The 24,023-nt window shown below is 56.0% G+C and overlaps 2 protein-coding genes across 2 annotated transcripts in view; one reads left to right on the forward strand and one right to left on the reverse strand.

Annotated features, from left to right (window-relative positions):
- The window catches only part of RPL10A (ribosomal protein L10a), a 3,610-nt gene extending 140 nt beyond the window's left edge, over positions 1-3,470 (forward strand). The window contains exons 2-6 of the mRNA XM_019623161.1: positions 22-169; positions 244-324; positions 643-791; positions 1,800-1,972; positions 3,269-3,470. Coding sequence (XP_019478706.1) covers positions 22-169; positions 244-324; positions 643-791; positions 1,800-1,972; positions 3,269-3,439 — 722 coding nt within the window. The 3' untranslated portion in view covers positions 3,440-3,470. The remainder of the gene's footprint in view (positions 1-21; positions 170-243; positions 325-642; positions 792-1,799; positions 1,973-3,268) is intronic.
- An 883-nt stretch (positions 3,471-4,353) lies between these two features.
- Positions 4,354-22,650, reverse strand: SCUBE3 (signal peptide, CUB domain and EGF like domain containing 3). The gene is given in 21 exon segments (XM_019623311.2): positions 4,354-6,782; positions 6,939-7,018; positions 7,179-7,331; positions 7,744-7,941; positions 8,752-8,913; positions 9,000-9,149; positions 9,152-9,166; positions 9,380-9,541; positions 9,641-9,844; positions 10,029-10,190; positions 10,260-10,376; positions 10,456-10,548; positions 10,785-10,919; positions 11,544-11,666; positions 12,267-12,383; positions 13,112-13,234; positions 14,019-14,135; positions 16,756-16,803; positions 20,015-20,131; positions 20,906-21,031; positions 22,500-22,650. Coding segments are annotated over 21 exon segments (2,634 nt in total). The 5' UTR covers positions 22,582-22,650; the 3' UTR covers positions 4,354-6,632.
- Positions 22,651-24,023: the final 1,373 nt, after the last annotated feature.

Genomic DNA, 24,023 nt, shown 5'->3' on the forward strand with positions numbered 1-24,023 from the left:
TGGGTTTTGGGGCGGACTGAGGTTCGGGCCCAGTCCCCGCTCCGCGGCCTGCGCCGGGCCCGCGCCTGAGCCTGTCTTATCTTTCCCCCCGCAGCAGCAAAGTGTCCCGCGACACGCTGTACGAGGCGGTGAAGGAGGTGCTGCAGGGCAGCAAGACCAAGAAGCGCAAGTACGAACCCTGCCCTGTGCCCGGCTGAGGCCTCGCGCCCCGTTGAGGGCCTTGACCTGGAGCTCTTCCCTCAGGTTTGTGGAGACGGTGGAGCTGCAGATCAGCCTGAAGAATTACGACCCGCAGAAAGACAAGCGATTCTCCGGCACCGTCAGGTTCGGCATCCTCTTGCTCACACCCAGCCTTCAGCCCGCGGCCCTCAGCCGAGGGCGGCGTCCCTGCTGCAGGCCGTGCTGCTGAACGCCCCGGGTAGTTCAGACCGTCGCCCCCGAGCGGGTGCGGCTGGACGGACCCCCACCCTGGGTCTTAAAACAAGAGGGGAGGTGTGGGGTGCTGCCCCCGCCGCCCTGCCCCAGAGGCAGGTTCTGAGCGTGGAGGAAGATGTGAGGAGCTGCGGTAAGGTATCTGCACGTGGGTCCCTCTGAGCTGCGTGGCATCCATGGCACACCGGGTAATTTGGGCTCTGTCTGCAGGCTGAAGTCGACCCCACGGCCCAAATTCTCTGTCTGCTTGCTGGGAGACCAGCAGCACTGCGATGAGGCCAAAGCAGTGGAAATCCCTCACATGGACATAGAGGCTCTGAAGAAGCTCAACAAAAATAAGAAGCTGGTGAAGAAGCTGGGTGAGTGGGGTGTGGGTCGGTCTCTGGGTGCCATGGCTGAACTTGTGACAGCACGTTTCCCCATGCTCACGTTCCCATGTCAGAATTAGCTGCAGAGAACAGAAAACTGATTACCCTTCAAGAGTACAATTCTGTCTAGGAGCTACCCAGCAAACCTTAGAGCCTCTTACAGTGTGGAATGCATGGCAGATCAGTGCAGTGATTGCCCCCTTCCAGGAGGAAGGGATACAGGAGAGCTGTTCAATCTCCCTAAGAAGTTATCTCCCTCCCTCAGTGTGCCAAAACTTTCAAGGAAAGGAAGTGCAACAAAGCCACGTAGAACTGGAGGTAAAACTTGCTCTAATCCTGCTATACTGCAGAATGGAGTTGTGTTATTTTTACTTATAGCAGATAAAACCTTTCCTTTCCTACAAAATGAAAGTCATTTTGATAAGTATCTTGAGCAGACAAGGAAAGCTTACCATTCAGTTCTTGGAAACATAGGAGGTTGGAAAACAATGTAGGATATGGTTACTGTAACCTAAGTCTCTCTCAGGTCTGTGGCATCATAGAATCATCATCATAGAATGGCCTGGGTTGAAAAGGACCACAATGATCACCTCATTTCAACCCCCTGCTATGTGCAGGGTCACCAGCCACCAAACCAGGCTGCCCAGAGCCACATCCAACCTGGCCTTGAATGCCTCTAGGGATGGGGCATCCAACACTCCTCACATATGCACAGAATACAGAAGGAGAATCCTAGCAGAGCTCCAAGCGTCCATAATGTGGCTGGATAAATGCTGTGCATTTCAGGGAAGTCCTCTGTGTAAAGTTATTGTCAGGATGTCAGGCTCGGAGTCCTGGCGGGTTTGCCTGGTGTGACAAGAATGGCTTATAATGCAGTATGAGGAAAAAGGCAGGGCTTTGGGAATGTGGAAATGCAGCAGTACTGTCTCACCTGAGCTGTTGGTTTCAAGCTCTGGGTTAGAGCTGAGAGTACTTCCTTACCTTCTTTTGTTCTCACAGCTAAGAAGTACGATGCCTTCCTGGCTTCAGAGTCCTTGATCAAGCAGATCCCTCGAATCCTGGGACCAGGTCTGAACAAAGCTGGCAAATTCCCTTCTCTCCTCACTCACAATGAGAACCTGGTGGCCAAGGTTGATGAGGTCAAATCTACCATCAAGTTTCAGATGAAGAAGGTAAAGAGCTCAGGGCTTCCAGTTGGCAGCTGCTCACCTGGGGGTGGTGGGTGGTCACTTGGTTGTGGCTGCGATCCCTGGTCTGGTCTGTAGGTGTCCCTCCAGTGTCTTCAGCAGCTCCTGGTGAGGAGCATCCAGCATTCTGCTGGGCAGCAGAGGAACGCGGTCACCAGAGCATTCAGCTGCTAACTGGAAAAGAACAATTGATCTGCGGTTAGAGGAGCTTAGAAAAGTGATTAGGAGATGATCCTGATTGAGCGCTGAGCACAATTGGTCATAATTAACACTTCCAGTAAGTGGGGGACATGTGCAGGGTGCGGCTCTGGAGCCAGGCGTGTCCCAGTGGGTTTGTGCATGCTGCTGTGCTTTGGCAGAAGCAAGTTTGGAACTTGACTCTGCAAGTGAACTTTGCAGCAGCTCTGTGGATGTCTGCGCCTGTCAAGAGATGTCAAGGCAAGCCAGCTCCCTAAAACCAAAATAACCCTGCTCAGGCGTTTTAATCTCGTGACAGTGGTCTAAATGTGACTCCTGGGTATTATTCAGAATTAGCAGCTCTGCTAGCTGAGGTGCATCCTCAGACTCCAGCTGATGTGAGCCTGAAGGCACAGCTGGAAGGACACAATAAATGCAATAGTTTGCAAATGCTTCAGCATTTAAAGTAACAGAGCTAATGATGTCCTGACGCTTCTCTTGTCAGTTTGCTCGTAAATCCTTTTGTCTTCAGCCTGTGGGGAACATTGACTTAGAAGCTCCTCTGCAAGGCTGGCAGGCAGAGGCTTGGCCTCTGTGTGTGTTATGTGCAGAAAGAAAGGGCTGGCGACTGGTGCCAAAACAAAAAGTGAAGCTGGCGCCATGCGTAGCAGTGAAGTTTGGAGCTGATGCTGTGCTGGGTTAGCAGTTTGCAGGAAACGTGCCAGCGCTGCCTGGTGAGTCAGGCATGGCATTAGTTACATGAGAGGTCTGCTCCTGCTTCCCTACCAGTTCAGAGCAGCGCTTTGCATGTCCCTCCCAGCTTCCCCAGCTTCAGGAGGTGGCTGCTTGCTGCCTTCAGTGAGCCGCCTTTGCACTCTGAGGAAGCCAGACCTGTGCCAGCTGTTACTCAGATTGCATCCAGATGCTGCCAGACATATTCCTGGGAGCCACGTGCCAGACACAGTGAGCTCTGTAGCAGCACTCTGCCACGGATAGGCTGGAGAAGTTAGATGCAGCGATGGACCATGGGGTGGTTTGATCCCTCGGTGCTCTGGGTTGTTCTGTCAGCCAGTGCATAGGTGACCGTGGTGTCCTTGTCCCCAGGTGCTCTGTCTGGCTGTGGCTGTTGGTCACGTGAAGATGACAGAGGATGAACTTGTCTACAACATCCACCTGGCCATCAACTTCCTGGTGTCCTTGCTGAAGAAGAACTGGCAGAACGTGCGTGCTTTGTATATCAAGAGCACCATGGGGAAGCCCCAGCGTCTGTACTAGCTGGGTGGCAATAAACTTTTAGGACATCTTACAGCTGTGTGGTTGCATTCCTCCAAAGCTTATTGGGCAAGACCTTCTGAAGAGCTGCTCGCTTCCTTACAGTGAGAAAGGTTTTGAATGCTGTTAAATTGAAAGCAGCGTGAATTCAGGGGAAGCATCAGCCTTAAATTTGCATTTGTGCTTCCTAAGTCACACAAGCTGATTTCTTGTGAAAAAGACAAGCTTGTCACCCTGCATTCAGAGCAGGAGGAGTGGGAAACGACTAAGTTAGCAGCTAGCACAAGCAAAATTGGGGTGGTTACCTCAAAACTAAGGAAGGGCTCAGTGCCCAAAACAGCTCCTGCACACAGTAGTCACATTACAGCACCAGGGCTCCCCAGCTCACCCTCAGAGGACTCCCTTACCTTCTGCCATCCCAGAAACAGCATCCTGCCAGCTCTCAGAGTGGGGGCTTATGGGGCACTCACATTTTATAGGATTCTGCTGCCCTTGCAGTGACCAATGGCTGGATCAGGGGCTGCACAGCAGCAGCTCATGAAGACTTGATGGGGCTTCCAGCTGTCTCCAGTTACATTAGGATTTGGAAGGTGCTGGGGGTAAGAGATGGGAGTTCCAGCTCAGCGAGGGGTTCCTCATTGGCTCTGCTTTGCTCTGCAGAGAAGTATGTAGTAGTTCCTGTTCAACTCAATGTTCTGGGCTAAAAAAGATATGTTGCATCTAATTAATGTATATAAATAAATGTATTGTGTAATGACTGCAGAGCCTATGGAAATCTGTAGGATTTAAGCTGGAAGAAAAGCTCTATGCCCTCAAAAAGAGCTTGTCTGAGCATCTGAAGAACAAAACAATGAAAACAGCTTTGGACCCCGCTGTTAGAAACCTTTTAAAACAAGCACCAGAGCCAGCTTCTGAAAGATCAACACAACACCAAGAAATTCCATTTAATAATTAAAAAAAGACAATACAAAATGCAAACATTTCTTTTTACAAAGTTCAGATACATTTTTTCTTTTTAATCAAGTGCAAATAACTTTATGAACTACATCTTTCTCATCAATCACTTTGCTGGAGATGGTAAGTCACGGCCTGCTGCAAAAGGCAGATATAAATATTCCAACATGAAAAAAAGAACACCCCCCCAAAAAATACACACAACAACCCTTATTTTTATGTTCACCTCCTTGAAACATTCAATACATCCCAGAGGTGGCTGATGGTTTTCAGCCCTTCAAACCTTTTCTGAGTCATCTGATGGGTGCAGGTAAAAGAAAGGGCTGCTTCTTTCTGGTGGGCTTTTCTGGGGGATTCTTTGAGGATACTGGTGGGAGGGGGAGGATGTGTCACCAGATCTCCTTGTCCTTTACAGGAGGACGTGCAGCCCAGCTCGCCTTCCAGCACAGCCCTGGGGGAGCAGAGGTGCCCAGCTGGGGGTGTGTGGCACCCAGGACATCCCCCAGTTCCCAGATCCACCCTCACAGGCTCAGAGCAGCAGCAGCAGCTCCGAAATTCAATCACAGAATTAAAGAGCTCCGCGTCGCACCGGGGCCACCACAGTGTGCATTTCTGGGCTGCCTTTTTCTTTTCTTTTTCCTTCTAAATACGAAAGACCCTTTTGGTGGTCATTGCTCTGCTGTGGCTGCCCCAGAGCGATTAAAAAAACACAACAAAAAACCAACCCTCCGAATCCCTACAACGGCTTTTGTGCATCAAAGCAGCTGCTCTCAGACACCAAACCGAGCGACAAACAGCTCAGCCCCCAGCTGCTTCCAGCCAGGCTGCGAGCCGGGCGGCAGGAAGGAGAAACCCACAGCTGTGATGAATCAGTGCAGCCTTTTCCAACCCCCCACATCTCGGGGACGCATCCCTGCACATTAGAACCCGTCCCAACAGAGCCCAGTTGTTGGGGTGAGAGAGCAGCACAGATCGAGGGGGGCATGGACCAACCCAGGGCTCTGCCTGGGCCATTGGGGGGATACATGGAGCAATTTCTCTCCCAGGATGGGAGGAGTGGGACGGAGCAGCACAAGCCAAGGAGCTCAACCAGCCTGAAACCGTACAGCACCGACCCTACCCAGCATTACAGACAGCCCCAGTAAAGGTGATGGACCCACTGTGAGTGGACAGAAGTGCCTTAAAACCCAGTAAAACTCACCCCATCATGGCCAAGCCCTGCTTTCCTGCAGAGGAGATGTGCAGCCTTCCACCAAAGCAGGTTGCTACAGGGAACACATGCAGCAGAAAAGGTTCCAAGGCCAGAAAACACCATTGCATTTGTCACCAGCAACCCAGGGCTGGGCTTGGTTTGTTGTTCTGTTGTTTTGTTCTTTTTTGTGACAGACACACATTCTCATTTCTCAGGCAGGTATAAATATTGTAGTTTCTAGTAGAAAAAAACAAAAAACCAAAAAACTTCCCTCTAAATAATATAAAGAAGACTCAAATGATTGCACTTAATACATATGAAAAAGGTAGAAAGGAGGATATCCTAGTGCACAAACGTTGACTCCTGCTCTTCACAAAGCTTGCTTTCTGTCGACGAGTTACTCTTTGGCAGAGCTTGGAAGGAAGTCTGGTTCCTTGGCACAAATGTCCGCGGGGGGGGGAAGAAGGCGCCCGGCTGAAGTCCTCCTTGGTCGCTCCATCTCTCCCATGCAGCCACACGTTGTTCTCCATGCCTTCCTCCAGTGCCAGGTGCCAGCACGGCTCTCCAGCAGGACGGCCACCAGTGCCACCGTGCTGTCCCATTCTGTCCTTTCTTTTTTCCTTACCGTGGTTATTTTTAACAAAGTAGGCATTACGGTTGGTTTCGTTTTCTTCCCCCCACCCCCAGGCTCCTCTGCAAAGCTGTGCTGATAGCTGAGCTCCGAGCGCTGCGCAAAACGCGGCGTCACCTCCGGTGCTGCCCTGGGATGGGGCAGGAGATGTGCCCTGGGGGGGCTGCTGGTGCCTGGATGGCATCAAGGGATGGGACAGAGCCGGCACAGAGGTGGGAAGGAAACGGATGGGGTGAAGAAGCTGCTGCAGAAGAGAGGAATGGCATCGCTGGGTGAGATCAAGGTGAGACCGGAGCTGTGTGTGGGACGGGAGGCGGCGGTCCTGCCGGAGCCAGGCAGGAGGAAGGAGGAAAACTGAAATAAGAAGAGAGGGAGGAGAGGGTTTCCTTGGTGGCCGGGCGGCCCGGGGTGTCAGGGCGCTATTTGTAGGGCCGCAGGAAGCTGGAGACTTTGGAGCGGAGCAGCTTGATGAAGGAGCGGGGCAGCATCTCCTTGTGCTTCTCCGTGTACTTGAAGTAGTTCTGGGGGTGTGCCAGCACGTCGAAGAACGCTTTGATCAGCTTCTTGTCCTGGAGTTAAGCAAAGCTGATGTCAGCCCCAATGCCGGGCACAGCACACAGCTGCTCCAGTCCCACAACACCCCCAGCACAGCTCCAAACCCGAGCCATGCACCGTGCTCACCCCAGCAGCACCAGGCGGTGGAGGTGATCAGGGGCAGTGCTCACCTTGAGGATCTCCTGGTGGTTTTCGGAGGCGTACAGCCTGCCGTCCCGCACGATGTCCTCCACCAGCTGCTCATAGTCCTCTGCAACAGCCAAGTGAGAAACCGGCTCGGGACATGCCTCCCCAAACCCAGAGTCCCAATCTCTGGCACCGAGCTCCCCAGTGCATGGGAGATGTGACCCGGGCTCCTGGGAGAGCAGAGCAGGCAGCACCAGGCTGGGATGCTGCGGCTCCATTCTTACCATCATAGGTGACATAGGGGATCTGGAAGCCCCGGGCGCTGTTGGCCTCGCTGGTTTTGAAGTTGATCCAGAGTTTGCGAGAGCGGGCGGTGAAGGCGATGGGTCTCTCATAGGTCTGGCACGTCTCATAGGTGGTGATGGAAGATGGGGAGGCTGTGGGGGAACAGCGAGGGACTGAGTGATGACCCCCACCTCACCGTGCTGGAATGCTTAAAGGGGACACCAGGGATGGGGCTCGTCTGCGGGCAGTGAGGCTGACCCCCCCAGTCCCTGTTTAATAGCAGGGACAGTGACATTCCCTCCTCGGAATGGAAGCACTTCCTTCCTTCCAAGGTTTTGCTGAAAAACTTCTAAACGGCCCTCATTCCATGCACATCCCTGCAAAGCAGCAAGGCAGCACAGCAGCAGCATGATGCTGACATCCCTCCAACAACCTTCCCATCGCATAAACCCACCCCACTGTCTCGCAAGGACCGGCCATTCCCCCTTGGCATTCATCAGCTCTGCTCTGCTCTGCTCTCCCCCAGCTCCTCCCATAAGCACCGCACCATGCTCTGTTACCTACAGTTTTTCCGCATCACCAAGACGTCCCCGCACTCATCCTCAGAGGGCAGGAAGATCTCTGGCACCACGATGAGGATCTTTCTCTTGGGCGGTGGGTTGATGTTCCACGTGCACTCGACGTTGGCAGGGTAATTCCCCGGGTAGTTGGGGGACTCGATGTAACCCGTGTACTCGCCCAGCTCGCCTCCACACTGGCGATCTGCAAGGCAGGAGAGGGACAGGTGGACTGGAAACTGGTGGTACAGAGAGATAAAAAACTGGTAGCACAGAGGAGACAGATGGGCTGGAAATCGATGGCAAAGGATTGGAAAATGTGGCACAGAGGGATTGGAAATTGGTGGCGTGGAAGGACTGGAAAATATGGCACAGAGGGACTGGAAGCTGGTGGCACAGAGAGATGGGAAACTGGTGGCACAGAGGGACTGGAAACGTGTGGCAGAGAGGGCACAGAAGGATTGAAAACTGTTGGCTCAGAAGGACTGGAAACTGATGGCAAAGAGAGTCAAGAAACTGGTGGCACAAAGCACACAGATGGACTGGAAACTGGTGGCACAGAGGGATGGGAAATTGGTGACACAGAGAGAAGAAACTGGTGACATAAATGACTGGAATCTGGTGGCGTAGAGGGCACAAAGGGATTGGAAATGTGGCACAGGCACTGGGACTGGAAACTAGTGGCACAGAGGGATGGGAAATTGGTGGCAGAGAAAGAAGAAACTGGCGGCATTAAGGATGCAAAAGGACTGGAAATGGGTATCACGGAGGGACTGGAAAATGTTGGCATGGAGGGACTGGAAACTGGTGGCACAGAGGGCTGGGAAACTGGTGTCAAAGGCACTGGGACTGCAGAGCTTTACGGGCTGGTGTGGGTGAGCTCTTTATCAGCACCACTCCATGCACGCCCAGCCGCACGAAGCACAGCAATGACCGACTACTATTTTGAGGGACCTGGGGGAGGTTCTGGGGAAGGAGCCCCACTCACACCGCTTCACACCCACTGCCCACCTACTTTTGCACTGGGACACGGAGGTGGAGCCGTCGAAGTCGGTGGTGGTGTTTCCAGGACAGGCGATGCAGTAGTTCTGCCTGAAGTCAGGCTGGTAGGTGCCCACGGCGCAGCGGATGCAGCGGTGGACGCTGGTGTTGTAGTAGTGCCCGGGTGAGCACTGGACTGGGGGAACAGAGAGCAAACAGAGCTCCGTCACCGCTGGCACAGCCCCAGTGGGTCCCTCCCGCCCTGCACCAAATGGGACATACCTTTGGTGTCACAGTCCTGGAAGGAGAGGGCTCCCTCGTGCCGGGTTGTCAGCCCCCCGCCGCAGGGGAAGCAGAGCGCCCGCCCCACCTCGGGCTGGTAGGAGCCACGTGGGCACGGCTGGCAGGGCTTGAAGCCGTCGGCGGAATGCTGCCCGGGGGGCACTGACCTGTGGGCACAGCCATTGCTGGGAACAGTGCCCCGTGCCCGGCTCCCTGCCCCTCCAGCTGAACAAATGGGATGGGGGTCCTTCTAAATGCTGTTCCCTGGCCAAACGGGCAATTCTCGGAGGTGCTCAGCCTCTTCTAGATGGGGACTGATGGTGGAGCATCGGGGTTGGTGTGTGGATGTCCCCTCCCCTGTCCCCTCTGCTCCCCCCTACCTGTGCAGCCGGTGATGTTGGTGGCTCCCACGGGGCCGAACGCATCGCTGCGGGGACACAGGTCACAGGAGAGCTGCCCTTCCTTCTCCTGGTAGGTGCCAGAGGGGCAGGGGACGCACTGCTCCGTCTGCCCGTGGTAATAGGTTCCCTGCGAGCAGCTAACTGAGAGCCAGGGCTGGAGGTCAGTGGCATGCCGGGGGGCTGTCCCCAATGGGGGGGACACATGGGCTCCCATCCCAGGGCCTTGCACTGCTGCCTTACCACACTTGGTGCCCAGGCGCTGCTGGCCCGGCCCGCAGCTCTCCTGCCGTTCCGGGGCCACGCTCAGCTTCCTTGCCACCTCGTACTCCATCCCAGCGAAGCGCAGCAGGAACCGCTCCTGGTTGATGGATTTCTTCAGGGCTTTGATGGCCGATTTGAGCTTTTTCTCCACTTTCTGTCGCAGGCAGTGCAGGTTGCAGCTGGCTGGGTTTTGGGGGGGGGAGAGAGGCAGAGAGAACAGCGATAAGAGAAGAGAGAAACCCAACAGGATTCTCTCCATCGTGCAGAGTGCTGCTGTGGGCTCTGCTGGATGCCCAGCCAGCACAGGATGAGGACCATCCCAGCTCTCCTTGCTGCATGGGGCACCACGGGATGCCGCCCAGCCCACCTGTGGTCTCCTCCGGTTTGATCTCTGCTTCGAACTCCAGTGTGATGCGCGTCACCTCCTTGCCGGAGGAGTTTCGAGCCCGGCGGCCCTTTCCCTTCTTGGATGAGTCACACTTGAGGTTGACAAAGGCCACCTGGCAGTCGGAGCAGGGTGCAGCACCGCCTGCACGCAGGGTGACAATCGGCACCCGTCCCTTTGTGGTGGGACGAGCATCCCCCCACCCCTGCTCACCCTGTGCTCCAGCCTTCCCCGCCTCGTCCTGCTTGCTCTTTGCCCGCGGGTGCAGGTGGCACTTGGCATCCTTGATCTTGAAGGAAGCCTTCTGCTTGATTGGGGCAGCGACAGTCTCTAAAAGAAAAGGCGGGTGCTGAACCCGTGGGTGAGGGGCAGCGCGGGGTCAGGGGGATGGGTGCCCACAGCCCCTTACCGAGGCACTGCTGGCTGCTGTTGGCTGCTCTGTGCTGGCTGCCCTGCCGCAGTACCGGCGTCCCGCAGCTCACCGTGTAGCTGCTGTCAGACTCTGTTGGAAGGAGGTGCAGGTGTCAGTGTGCTGCTGAGCCCCCGGTGCAGACACCCCGTCCTCCAGGAGCAGCCGTGCAGAGACCCCAGGGTGCAGCACCCAGCCCCGCACGACCCTGTGCTGCATGGACCCACCCCAGCAAAAACATCGCTCCTTTGCACCCTGAGGGCACTGCAGCTCTTCTGCCCCTGCTTTGGGCCACGCAGGGGATGGGGACCCTCCTGTCCCCCCTGTACCTGGCTGGAAACGAGCCTTGGAGGAGCAGGTGAGGGCACAGCTGTCCTTCTTGCCCGTCTTGTTGCAGGTGAGAGTGGCCCGTGGTGGAACTGAACCTGCCAGGCATTTCACCAGCTCTGAGGGACATGCACCGGCTGGTGGGGACAAGTGGGGACACCCATGGCTGGCACAGAGCAGGGGGTTCCACGGTGGAACCCACCCACCCAGTTGGGAGAAGGGTGCAGTGTGGGGATCCCAGAGCAGCATCTTAACCCTCTCTCCGCCCAAAGCTCCTTGTGCTGTGATTGCTGAGATTTCTGAATTTGGGGGGCAGAACTGCCCTTGGCTCTATCTGTCCCCAATGAAAGGGGTCAGTTGGGTATCAGAGCATGGCCAGGGCCATGAAAATTGTTTCTTTAGGGGCACAGCCAGTGCAAAAGCCCACAGCCAGCCCTAGGCATGGTCTAAGATGCAATGAGATGTTCCAGGGCAGGGGGAACAGGGCAACATCCATCCCATCCCATCCCATCCCATCCCATCCCATCCCATCCCCATCCCCATCCCATCCCATCCCATCCCATCCCATCCCATCCCATCCCATCCCACATGAGATGGACAAAGAGTCCCAGACCAAAGCAACTCATCCTGCAGCACCCTTCACTTGGACTCCCCAAATCCCAGTGCTCCACCCACTCCTGTCTTGCTCCTTACAGTCCCAGGTGATGGTTGGGGCCATGGCACCCCTGGGCTATGCTGGAGCAGGTCTGGACTGGACGTACCTATGCAGTCCTTTTTGTTCCAGTGCAGCTTGCAGCCAGCAGGACAGGTACACTGGTAGCTGCCAGGTGTGTTGATGCAGCCAAATTTGCAGCCCCCACGGTTGATGCTGCATTCATCAACATCTACGGAAACAGAGGGCAAAGTTGGGGGCAGCAGGACCCCCCAGCTCTGATACTGAACCATCTCGAGGATGTGATTTTGGACAGATAAATGGCACAAAGCACAGACACCAGCAGGTTCTTGCATCCCGGGGAGGCCGGGTTGGAGCACGCTGCTCCGGGAGCAATGGGGCACGTGTGGCACGAGTAAGGTCACCCCCCACTGCCACAACACACTCCTGCACCCCCTCCACATGTTTTATCTGCATCCTGGGGCGCTGCACGCCCCCGCCTCATGAAACTTAAATCAACCCCTTTTGATGTTCCCCTTCCCACCCCATCCCATCTTGCTGCCAACAACGCCGGGGATTTCTCTCCCTCTCTCCCTGCAGACAAGTTACAAATTGTTCCTGTTGCTGCGTTTGAAGTTGCAGACACCAATGTCTGGCTGTGTGTGCTCTCCCTGCACGGCCCCAGCATGGAGTGCACGGCGGGGACATGGGACACTGCCACCCAGACCTTGGGGACAGCCAGCCATGGGGCTGCCCCATTTCTGGGTGCCCTGAGTGCTCCCCGGGACCCAAACACTGTGGGGTTCCACTGCCAGCCCCCAGCCGGCCCTACCTCCGCAGTGGGTGAGCCCATACAGCGTGTAGCCCTTGTTGCAGAGGCACTGGAAACTCCCAGGGGTGTTGATGCAGAGGTGGTCGCAGGTCCGGTCGAAGGAGCACTCGTCGATATCTGGGGGGAGGTGAAAAAGCGAGGCGGGGAGGTGAGGATTGGCACACTCCTCCTTCTTGTGGTGCAAACTAGGGGGTGCACCAGGATGCTCTGGGACCCCAAGCCGGGATGCTCTAGGGCCGTGTCCCACCTTCTCTGCTCCAAACTCCTCGCATGTTCCATCAGCAACCAGAGGAGCCCGCCACCACCCCTCCCACCCCAAGCGCAGCCCCCAGATGTGCCAAACTGTGCCCTTGGTGCGGTGCCTCGGTGCTGCCCGGTGCACAGGGGGTGCTGCACAGGCAGGTCCTGCCTTGGGGCCGGTGCCAGCACTGTCTGTGCAGCCCTGCAGGGCACCTGGCTGGGGCTGGGCGGCCCTGCGTGCACAGGTGAGCCCGGCCCAGAGGGTTTGATCATCATTTCGTTGGCTTCATTAAGTTAATTGCCACGCTCGCATCAAGCTTGTAAGAGCGTAGAACCTGGATGGAGATGAAAGCGGTCGCAGCCCTGGAGCATCAGCACCCCTCCACCCCTTCGCTCCCAGACCCTGCAATTCTGGGGAGGCTGCAGCTGAGGCTGAGTGCTGCCCGTGGCTCTGAGGGGGGGGATTCCAATTCCCGTGGCCCCCAAATGGCCCAACAGCACCTGGGTGGGTGCTGAGCTGGAGGCACTCTGCCTGGAGAATCTACAGGAGAGGTTGGGACAGAGGGCAGGGAGAAGTGACAGCCGCATCCCTGCGCTGCCCTCACCTTGGCAGTTCCTCTCGTTGATGAGCAGTTTGTAGCCCTTCTTGCAGCTGCACTCGAAGCTGCCCACCGTGTTCCTGCAGATGTGGTCGCAGCCGCCGTTGTTGAGCCGGCACTCGTCGATGTCTGGGGAGGGGGTTGGGGGAGGACAGGGACACGCGTGCTGTGCTGCTCATCCCCAACCCTCCCAGCTCTGCTTTTATATTTTTTTTTATATTTTTTTCCCCTTTCCCAACTAATCGCACAATTTACTGCTTGGAAAGGACTTGTGAAATGGAAGGGCGGCAGGAAGAGGCGGCCGTCTGCCCATCTCCCCACCACCAGCGCTGGGGCCGGGACTTTCCCTTTGTTTCTGGCTGTAAACCGGCAATAAAACCCCCAGACACGGGGATATGGCTGCAGGTTATTGCTCTTTCCTGGAAGCTGTTGAATCAGAGGGGCAGCCCTGAAGAAATAACGAGGGGAGGGGGCTCCTGGGAGCAGCCAGCAGGTGGGCAGGCGGCTGCAGAGCCTTCTGGGGCTCTGCTTTCAAGCAGGGTCAAGTTCCTGAGCTGATGAATGATGCAGTGCAGGCACTGCCCCATCCAGCCCTGGGGTCACTGTGCCCCTGCATCCCCTGCATGGACAGACGCGGTGCTGATGCGTTCTGATGCCAAATGGGCATCTTAAAAAAAAGCAGATGAGAGCTTGGTGCAGAATTTGGGATTGTCCCATCTCGGGAGGCAGCTGGGAAGCTCTGCAAACCTGGCTCAGGTGTGCTGCATCAGCACAGGACCCACGCACAGAGGTGGTCCTCCAGCTCCACCCGTGGATGCAAACACAAACCCGAGCAAACCTCATTGGTACACAGTGCTGAGCTACACCTGAGCCTTTCCTATGGGCACGAGTGATGGTCAGAGGGCACTCCTACCTTTGCAGGTCTTCCTGTCGGGCTGCAGCATGAAGCCCATGGGGCAGCTGCAGTGCACGCCGGTGGCCGCGTCGTGACACTTGCTGTCACAGCCCCCGTTGTTCACAGCACAGGTCTCTGTAGGGAGAAGGAAGGAGCACAGCAGGTGAGGGCCCACGATCCCTGCCCCACTGAAACACCTCTGGGTTTTTAATGCCTCCTGGTAAACGCACGCCCTCAAGCACAGAGAGGGGACCTAGTGGGTTCCAAGGGTGAAAAGTGAGCGCACGTGGCACATCCCTGCCTGCAGGCAGGGAAAAGCATCCAGGTTTCCTGCTGCCCTGTCCTCTGCACAGTCCTCCTGCCTTCCAGCATCCAGCACTTTAGAAGGGGCATCTGTCCCAGTGGGGGGACATGAGAGCAGAGACAGCCCCACCTGTCTGTCCCAGGGCAGTGCAGTAAGGACGGAGCAGTGCCAGGGAGGGGGGGTTTGCCACCATAAAACAAAGGACAAAACACTTCTGGACTCTTCAGGAGCCTCCATGAGGGCAGGGCTGCAGGCAGTGGGACACACACGGCGCTGTCAGCATTCGGGGGTGCAAGATGCACTCAGGTGCACAGCCCTCACCCCACATCAGTAGCATCCACCCACCCCACAGTGCTCTGTTTGCCCCACACACGTCCGTGCTGTCCTCACGTGTCACCAATGGGCACGCTGGCCCATCCGGCTGCCCAGGCTAATTTGGGAGATGCTTTGTAAAATTAGAACACACACGCACACACACATACACGCCAGCAGCATCAGTGGAAAAAAAAAGTCCCTTAAAAAAAATGCTAATTATTCCAGCATTATCAAAGTCAGCTGTTGCTGGTAAAAGCAGAAGGGGCACTAATTGAAACGAAGCGTTTTCAGCTTGACAGCTTCCCTGTGAGATCAATCTTCAATTTGGGTCCTAACCGCCAGAACAATGGTTTGAAGTGCATGAAGTTGTTCACAGAGGGTAATAAAGCCTTTCCCTTCGGAGGGCCAGGCAAGGGGTAAATGAGGCTTCAAGGAACCCGACATGAACATGCCTTGAAGAAATTCCTTGGAAAGAGCAAATCCCAGGTTCTGCTGCTCTTTGCATGGGGCCCAGTGACGGAACCGTGCAACCATTTGCTGCAGGGCGACGGAGCTGGGATCGTTCTGTGCTCGTCTTGCTGCTGCTATTTTTATGATGTCCCATAATAGGAGAACAAAGGGACCATTTCATGCAATTAATAGCCAGCACAATTACAAAACGTAATGGCAAGGGATGGATTTCTGCAGATATGAACCCTGCAGCCCCAGACCAGCAAAGAGCACAGGGCAGATAACACTGTACCAAGGGGAAGGGAAACTTCATGGAGGCTGCATTAAGAATTTAATTCAGCTCTGCTGCAGCAGCTTGGTCAGGGGGAGAGAGAGGAGTGGGTTAATGGTGTCATTGCTCAGAGTGAACCCCACTCTTTTGGAGCAACAGGAGCACAGCTCCCTTCTCCCCAGCCATCCATCCCCTTTGCACCGTCAGGGCTGAGCTTTGCAAAGAGTGCTTTGCACGGGATGCACAGGAGCCAACCCCGCAGGGACAGCACAGCAAAGCACTTTGTAAAACAGGGGGGGCACATCCCAGGACTGGCAGAAAGCTTTTGCAAGCAGAGCAGGGCTCTGGTGTAGCTGAAAGTGAAGGGACAGGGATGGGTGTTGTGGGACAGGAGCACTGCTCAGCAGTGCTGGCAGCTGCAAGCCAGCGTGAATCACCACACACACAGCGTTTGGTGAAGGCCCCCATCGCATGGGGAGGGAGAAGACAAAGCAGCTTACACACACACACACACACACACACACACGCTCCATCCTAACCTCACTGTGCCACAACAATGCCCCTGCAGTGTCCTCCTCTGTCACTGTCACCGGGTCCAGACGCGCCCCATGTGTGCCCCCGCGCTTCCACTGCTCTGGGTTTGCTTCCACCAGCAGCAGAAGGACATCAGCCCGCAGTGTTATGGAGAGAACCGTGGGGTGACCAGCTCAGCACAGAATTGAGGGTCCCCCTGGTGCTGCCTGCTGAAGGAGCCTGGGGAAGGCTCTGCAGAGCCCCCAAAGTGTGGGTGGGGCTCAGGGAAGGGGTCCTCTTGGAAGAGCCAGGGAGTGCTGCCATGTGTCACCAGGCTGGGGACCTGCAGTGACATCTGGGAGCAGGGTCACTGCAGGTGCTGCCAGCAGTCACCAGATGGGGAAGGGAAGAGAGGAGGGGATGTAGGGAGACACTGCAGGGAGAAAGCCCAGTCTGAGCAATGCCTGGTGCCCTGGTCTTGCAGCACAACTCCTGCAAATGCCCCTCGTAACTGCCCCACTGCAAGAGATGGCTCTGATCCCCAACAGGACAGAGCGGAGCACCGGGGCGGTTCTGAAGCACTGCTCCCACCCAACGCTCCCACCTTAGCCACAGCTGCAGAGATGGGCACAAAGAAACCATCACCCCCGGCCCAGACAAGGCGAGTGCCCAGCATCATGCAAGCACAGCCAGGGAGGGGTTTGCTGCTCTGTGCATCCCCAAAAGCGGAGCTGGTTGCAGCCCAAGGTTTGCTGGGGCGGCGTGCAGGCAGCAGCAGGGCCGGTTAGTGCTGGCAGCGCAGCCGTGCAAAGCAGGCATGCAGTTAGTCCAAAGCTCACCCCCCCAGTGAGCATCTCGAGGCGAGACCCCTTCACAGAGAAAGAGAGAACAAAAATATTTACCATTAGAAAACGTCTCAAGGATAACGTGTTGCTGGAAGTGTCTCTCCCCTGTTTGATATTATAAAAAAGTGATTTAGAAACAGTGTCCAGCAAGGAAGCTCGCTTGGTGTCACACGACAATGATTTTCCACTCCGCTGCCTCTCGAGCTTGGTGGAAACGGTCCCCCACCTCCCAGAAGGATCCAAACCCGAGGTCTGGGTCCTGTGCTATCCATCACACTGTCTGCATCACCCCCGGCCTCTCCGATCCCCACCGGTTCGGCGCTTTGCTCAAGCAGCAGGGCAGGCGCAGGAGAAAGCGAGCAACAAAGAGCATTAGTGCAGAGCCCGTTAGTCCCATGGAACGGTGCCTTGCTCTCAGCAGAGCAAAAATGAGCCCTCGCCAGGATAGGGGCAGGCAGGAGGGACTGAGCCCAACCTCAGTGAGCTTGGGCTGCACCCAAAGGGCCATCTGGGGAATGTTTTGGGAAGCCGTGGCACGGAGCTGAGGGCTGTCCTGCCTTATGCTGGGTGTTCTGGGGAGGGATGAGCACCTCCTGTGCAGGGATGGAGCCCCACAGCAAAGTACACGTGGATGGGGATGCTTGGGGCGCACGGAGCCGTTTGGGGATGACTGCATCCCTATTGGATGAGACACAACGCCGGGTCCGTGCAGGGGGAAGGAGGAGAAAAGGGGAAAAGGAGGAGGAAGCCCAGCCTGCCCCACAGGCACCCAACCCAAGGGCAGGGTTTCGCCAGCAAGGACTCAGGACCCCCAAGGCTCTGCAGTGCCAAGAAGGGACGTTGTCTCCGTGATCGGAGCAGCACGGTGAGCCCTTGGCCACCCACCTTGTGTGCCTGAGCCCCGTGTCACCCCCTCCCCAAAAAGCCCTCCTGGCCCAGGAGCTTTGCTTTTCCCAGCCCTGATCCGCTCCCTGGCGTCGCATCACCCATCAGAGGTGCGGCACAAATCGCCCAAACACAGCTCAGGAAATCTGCCATAAAACTGGAGCTGGATTTGTTTCCTTCTCCACCTAACTGCATTTCCTGCCCATCCACAGCTCCGGGCTCACCCCTCTGCACCCCAAACACCAAAAGGATGGGAGATGCACCGCCAGCATCAGTTTCACCCTACAAACTCCCAGAAAGCTGAAAAATCACAAAAGCCAAATCTGCACCTCCTCATGGGCACTGCACCCCGGGGCTGATCTGACCCAGGCTTTAATCCGGAGGGCGATTTGTTGCGCATTTGTTCTATTTTAAAGGCTGCTTTTAGAGCATCAACATAAATATCCGAGGTCACCGGCCTCCCCCCGCAGCTTCCATCCCCCCCCCCACCCCGACGCTGCAGACGCGTTGGGAGCCATTAGGGCTGGCCCCGCTCTGCTCCCAGGCATGTTCTTCATTATCCTCGTTTTTAAAAGCGGCAATAAAAAGCGGAAAAATGAAAAACACCGGCCGTGCTCTAATGAAACCGTCACTCAAAGGGGCTGCTCGCGCTTCCTGCCGCGTGGTGTGATCTGAAGGGAACCTGGACCAGGGGACGGCCCCAGCAACCCATCAAAAGCACCGCGTACAATTTCAAAGCCCGCAGCCCGGGGAGAGAGTTTGCGTTCCCCACGCTGGAAATTTTATTCCCCTTGAAATGATGAAATATTTCAGAGGAAATGGAGAAGGAGAGAGGGGAGGGGGCGGCTGTGGGAGTACTGGGGTTGTGGGGGGGGGAGCGGTGCTGTTTGCTGAGCCCTGGCTGTAAAACAAATGTGGGCAGTTATAAATATCCGAGCAGGTACCTCAGCCCCCACCTCGGCCATAAATCTGACCCCAAAGCACAATCCTGCAGTGTTCCTGCTACGGCTGGGAGTTAAGGGGGGGCTGGGACCCCTCCCAGGGCAATACGGCATAGAATGGGGCTGTCCCTGCAGAGCCATGTGGATTGAGACGCAGGGTCAGGGGGTTCAGAGCTGCCCCCAAAAATTTGCGGTCACAGTGCTTCATCTCCCTCAGGAAGGTGGGAGCAGAGAGAAGAACCTGCAAGGATGCAGCGGAGCTTATAGGAGGTGCCACCCTGAGAGATGCTGTGCACAGATTGGGGCAGAAAGGGGACATTTTGGCCAAGGCTCTCAGAAGGATGTGGGACTGCTGAAGCACAGAGATGCCCCTCTCACACCTGCAGCACCTGGGGCTCCACGCTGAGACCCTCCATCAAACAGAGCCCTGTGGAGCAGCACCCTGGTGCCCCATGCGCACAGAGAGGGGATGAGTGGGCTGCAAAATAACCCTGCCGAGCTGGGGTGGGATGCAGCAAGCAGGGAGAAGATGCCTGCAATGAGCAAGCCCCACTCAGCTTCCTGCTGCCCTAAGGACAAGGTACAGCACCACACAGAGCCAGCTGGGAGCGGGCAGGGGGCTCTGCTGGGGGCACAGTGCTGCAGGGGATGGACCCCGACCCCCAGTTCAGGTCAGAGCTTGGGGAGTGCAGAGCAGTCCCTGTGCCATGAGCAGCCCAAAGCTGGCTGCTGCCTCCAGTTGCTCTCACCCCTTTTCTTTTAATTATTTTGCAATAAGAACTGAAATGTCTGGAGCAATTTGTGGACTTAATCGCTCCCCAAATGCAACATTTTTTTAAATCAAATCAGCTGCAAGCAGCGCAAGCATCTGAAACCAGTAAAACTTCTATCTCTGTTTGATGTTTCCCAGTTTGAAAACACATACAGGAAAAGGACGGTTTTGGGGATGGTTGGGTTCTCGGGGTTGTTGGTTGCTTGTTATTATTTTTTCTTCTGCAAGACAATTGTTCCTGAGCTGAGAGCCCACGATGCCAAGTTGGGATGGAGCACATGCATCCAAATTGGTCCCCTCCAGCTTCCTCCCTGCTGCTATTGGATGGAGGTGGTGGCACCACGAGGACGGTGACAATCCCTGCTGTAAGGGACATCACCACCCCTTTCTCTCCTGCAGCACGAAGGCGGCTGGGGACCTCAGCACACTGAGTCACAACGCATTTGTCCCCACGTTCCCCCCCACCCAGAGCATCCCCAAAGCCACTCTCGCTCCCAATGGACCACTTTGTTCCATGCCTATGGGTGGTGACACAGCACCAAAACCTATGGATGCTCACAGCATCCCATATCAAGCTGCTCCAACCTCAGTCTAGAACTTCTGGCAGAAGGAACTGCCCCATCCCCAAAGCACTCCTTTACCCAAAGGCACATTGCTCAGGGACAAAGCAAGCGGCCCTGAGCCCCAGCGTGATCCCTCGTGGGGACCCTGCACCCACCTATGCAGGTGACGCCATCGGAGTGCAGCAAGAACTTGACGTGGCAGCCACACTTGGGACCCTGGTCTGTGTCATCACAGGTGTGCTGGCAGCCGCCGTTCCCGTAGTTGCACGTCACTGAGGGGAACAAATCACAGGGGTCACTATGGAGGAAACAACCCACAACCCCTCTTCTCCCCATGTCCCCCCTCCTTCCAGGCTGGGTGGCACAGAGCTCCTTGGGGAACCTCAGCCAGGTCCTAAGACACGTTCCTCCCTCTTAGATAATTTCTACAACCCTTTGGTTTTCCCAGCAGGGTCTTGGCAGATACAACCCCCTGGGTGGTTATGTGGATGGTTTTTTGGAGCAGATTTACTAAATGCCACCAGTAGACCTGGTGGAAGGGGACCCACTGACACAAGGGCACAGTGAGACCTCCAGGATGACTCAGGTGCTCCCCTGCCAGCCCTCCCAGGGTGTGCTTTGCCTTTAACTTGGAAGGAAAACAGCCCCATAGGATTAAAACTGTGTCTCATCAGCAATTTTAGCTGTTTGCTGCAAGACAGTGAGCAAGCAGCAAAATAAAACAATTGCATAAAGACAGAAATATATATTTAATAGCCTGGCAGTGCCAGCAAGATTCTGGCAGGAGATCACACGGGCTGAGAGCACCCTGTGCCCCAGGGAGAGGATTCCTGCGCTCCCCCTGTGCCAATCACATTCCCTCTGCTCATCTTCCTCGTGGGAAAACAAAGCTGGTGTGACATGGATAGAGGGTGCTGCACACACAGTGCCAATTCAGGCTGCTCGTGATGGAATTAGGGCTTTGCAGCAGGGCTGGGGTGGGTCTGTGCCATTGGAACAAAGCCGCAGAGCGGGACTGGGCTCTCCATCCCTTATGCACTCCTTACGTTTGCAGTCACGTTGGTTCTTGGTGAGCTCAAAGCCCGGGCGGCACTCGCAGGCAATGCCCCCCTTGGGGGTCTCTCGGCAGATGTGGGCACAGCCGTGGTTCTTGTTCATGCAGTTCATTCCTTCTAAAGGAGAGAAGGAAGCAAAGAAAAGCTCCAGAAGGTCACCAGCACCGAAGATTTCTTTCCTGCTCCTCTCCACCCTCTGCGCCCGGCAGCACGGTGGGGGTGGAGGGATGGGGTTTGAGGCAGCTGGCTTTTGCTACAAAGGGAAGGTTTCTTTTGGATCTTATCAAAACTGATGGCTCTTTGTGCCAAGAGCTCCTGGCTCGGCAGCATTTCACTGCTGTGCATCTGCTTGAAGTGAGGAGGGAGAGAGGGGAAAAGAGAGAGCGCAAAAGAAACAGCAGAGGGAAAGGAGACAGTCTGCCAGGGTCAGAGAGAGGGAAGGAGAAGAGAGACACGGTGCTGGCAAGGACCCCAGGAGGAAGAAAGCAGCCGTAAGAGTGAGGTTTAGCTCTCTGATGCTGAATGCTTCCATCCTGGCAGTGCCTGAGCCAGGAGTAAAGTCAGGGCAACCAACACTCAGTCCCAAAGCACTCCCAGCTCCCCAAGTCCTGGGCTCACAACCCAGGGATCAGCTCCCACCCGCTCACCCCTTCTCTTCACTCCAAAACCTGAGTGAAGGGAGCATGCAGGCAACATCCACAGGGCTGACCTCGGGGTGCGGAACCCACACGGTCCTCCCAGCACTGACGATGCTCTGCAGATGCTCAGCTCAAAAATGGGCTCCAAAAGGCAGCACCTGTGTCCCTGCCTGCAGCGGGGCCACCCACGGCGGCACTGATCTCATCCCTGCCAGGCACGCACGTGGGATGGGGACACAGAAATGCCACTGAGCCATCCCAGCCTGGGCGAGATACCCCAGGGAGCAGAAGGGATCAGCACAGCTGGGAAGGAGGAAAGCGAAACCCATGCGGCCGTTTTGCCAAGCGGCAGAGATAAAAATCAGCAGAGATGCAAAAACAAAACAAAACAAAAAAAACCCTCTCTCTCATTTCCTCATATTTTGGCGAAGAGATCGCTCCAGACGGCAGCAATTTAGAGCTGATATTGAGACAGAAGGATCGGTGCTGCGCAAGACCTGGCAGGAAAGGATGCGTCTCGCAGAGCGGCGCGGGGAGCTCCGGGTACCTTTTGTTTAATAAAAGGCTCTGGCCATGGGATTAGCGTCCTCCGTTTGGTATTATTGAGCTCGATTAAGGGGCCTGCAAGGGTTTTGCTCTGGGATGTTTATTAGCCCTGCAGTGTCCTCTTGCAGTGCGCTCGTGCCAAGTTTGCTTTTAAATTCGCAGCGCTCCCAGCGCCGAGGGGGGTCAGGAAGCAGCACCAGAGCTGTGCACAGTGCAGGGCTGAGCATGGGAGTCCAGCAACCACTCCTGCAACAACCACCCACAGTCACCAGCAAAGCAAAAAGTGACACTGCTCCTTGTGACCGGATCTGAGCGATATATCTGAGGTTATCACACAGCCCCAAAGTGGGGTCCCACCCTGGAGGTGGGCAGTAAGGGGCCAGGGGGTGCCAAGCACTGACCTTCAGGGCGCTGGATGCACGTGTGCTGGTTGTCACTGAGGAAGAAGCCCTCCCGGCAGAAGCACTCATAGCTGCCCATCATGTTGACGCAGGTCTGCTGGCAGCCGCCGTTGCCCTCTGAGCACTCATCCAGGTCTGCAAAGGGAAGGAGATGGAGGTGAGAGTGGTTCTGCAGCACCGAATGGAGCGGGACGGGAACGTGCTGTGCAGCAAACAGTTTCTGCTTTGCATCCTTGGTCCCCCAGCTAGAAGAAAGGGCGATGCTGAGTGCTGCAGGGGATGAAGCCAAGGCACATCCAGGGGTGGATTTCAGAGGCCACACAGCTTCTGCAGGAGCAAAAAATGCGGCGGCCCCATTTTGCAGATGAGAACACCAACCCACAGAGAAAGGGGTTCTTCTCCTTGTCCCAGATCCCTGGGCAGACTGTGCCCCTCTGTCTGCTGCTGGTGGGGAAGCGCCTGGACTTCATTATGGGGAACCCTAGCCCAGAGCAGGGACAATTACTTCTAAGGAGACTCAAATCCCCTGCAGCATCCCGGCTTGGGAAGGAGGCAGAGATGAAAACCTCAGCCTGAGTGCTGCAGGATCGCTGCCACAGCCCCACATTGCTGTGTCCCTGTCCTCTGCGGGTGACAGCACTGGGAGCAGGGAGCCTTGTGCCAAAGAAAACCTCTGCAAACTCGAGCATCGCAGTGCTTGGGTGAAAGCAGAGCCCTGCAAAGAGCGGATGCTGGAAAAACTGCAAGAGCAGCACAGGGACAGAGCATGGAGGGGCACACAGCCTGACCGAACTCCTTGCTTTTGGGATGAATACACCCCGAGCACTGCACTGTGCTGCTGCAGCCCGGGGATGCTCAGAGCAGGGCTGAGCCCTGGCTGTGAGGTGGCACCGCCTGAGGCCACTGAGGACAAACCAGGACATCCCATGCAATGACAGAGGGCTCCCAGCTTCCCCCAGGGCTTGTCCCAGCCAAGCAGTGTCCTGCAGATGCCAGTAACTCTCCTCAAATCCCCTGTTTATAACAAGGGCTTAACGTCTTGCGACTTCTCCTTCAAGGTCTACACAAAAATGAGGAGGCAGCTGTTCCAAACCGAGGGCTGAAACGAGACTCCGCCGCTCTAATACCTGTTTTATTAAATGTAACAGAGGCAGGCAGGAGCCAGAAGGCCCCGTATCAGGACGAGGGCTTGAATTCCTGTCCTGGTTCAAAAGGTTACCCAAGGAGGGGATGCTCAGTAGCTGCTGCACACCCCAAGCCAGCAATGACCCATCAGCGCCTTGCAGGAACTGGACCTCTCCTGCAGCTCTCCCCGGGAAGCACCCGATGGCTGAGGGTTATTTGGTGCTTAGAGCACGGGCTCCTGGGTCCTCCTTTCCATTTGGGCACTTCTAAGCCTGGGCAGAACGTTTGCTTTGCTTTGCTTCTGCCTTCCAGTCAAATGGGGGTGGGAAAAGCATGCCTATGGTTGGGGTGGATGAGGGTAGGGAAAATCCCCTGGGGCTCATCCCTGCAGCCAGAGGA

The sequence above is a fragment of the Meleagris gallopavo genome, chromosome 28 (assembly GCF_000146605.3).
Source record: "Meleagris gallopavo isolate NT-WF06-2002-E0010 breed Aviagen turkey brand Nicholas breeding stock chromosome 28, Turkey_5.1, whole genome shotgun sequence".
NCBI lineage: Eukaryota > Metazoa > Chordata > Aves > Galliformes > Phasianidae > Meleagris > Meleagris gallopavo.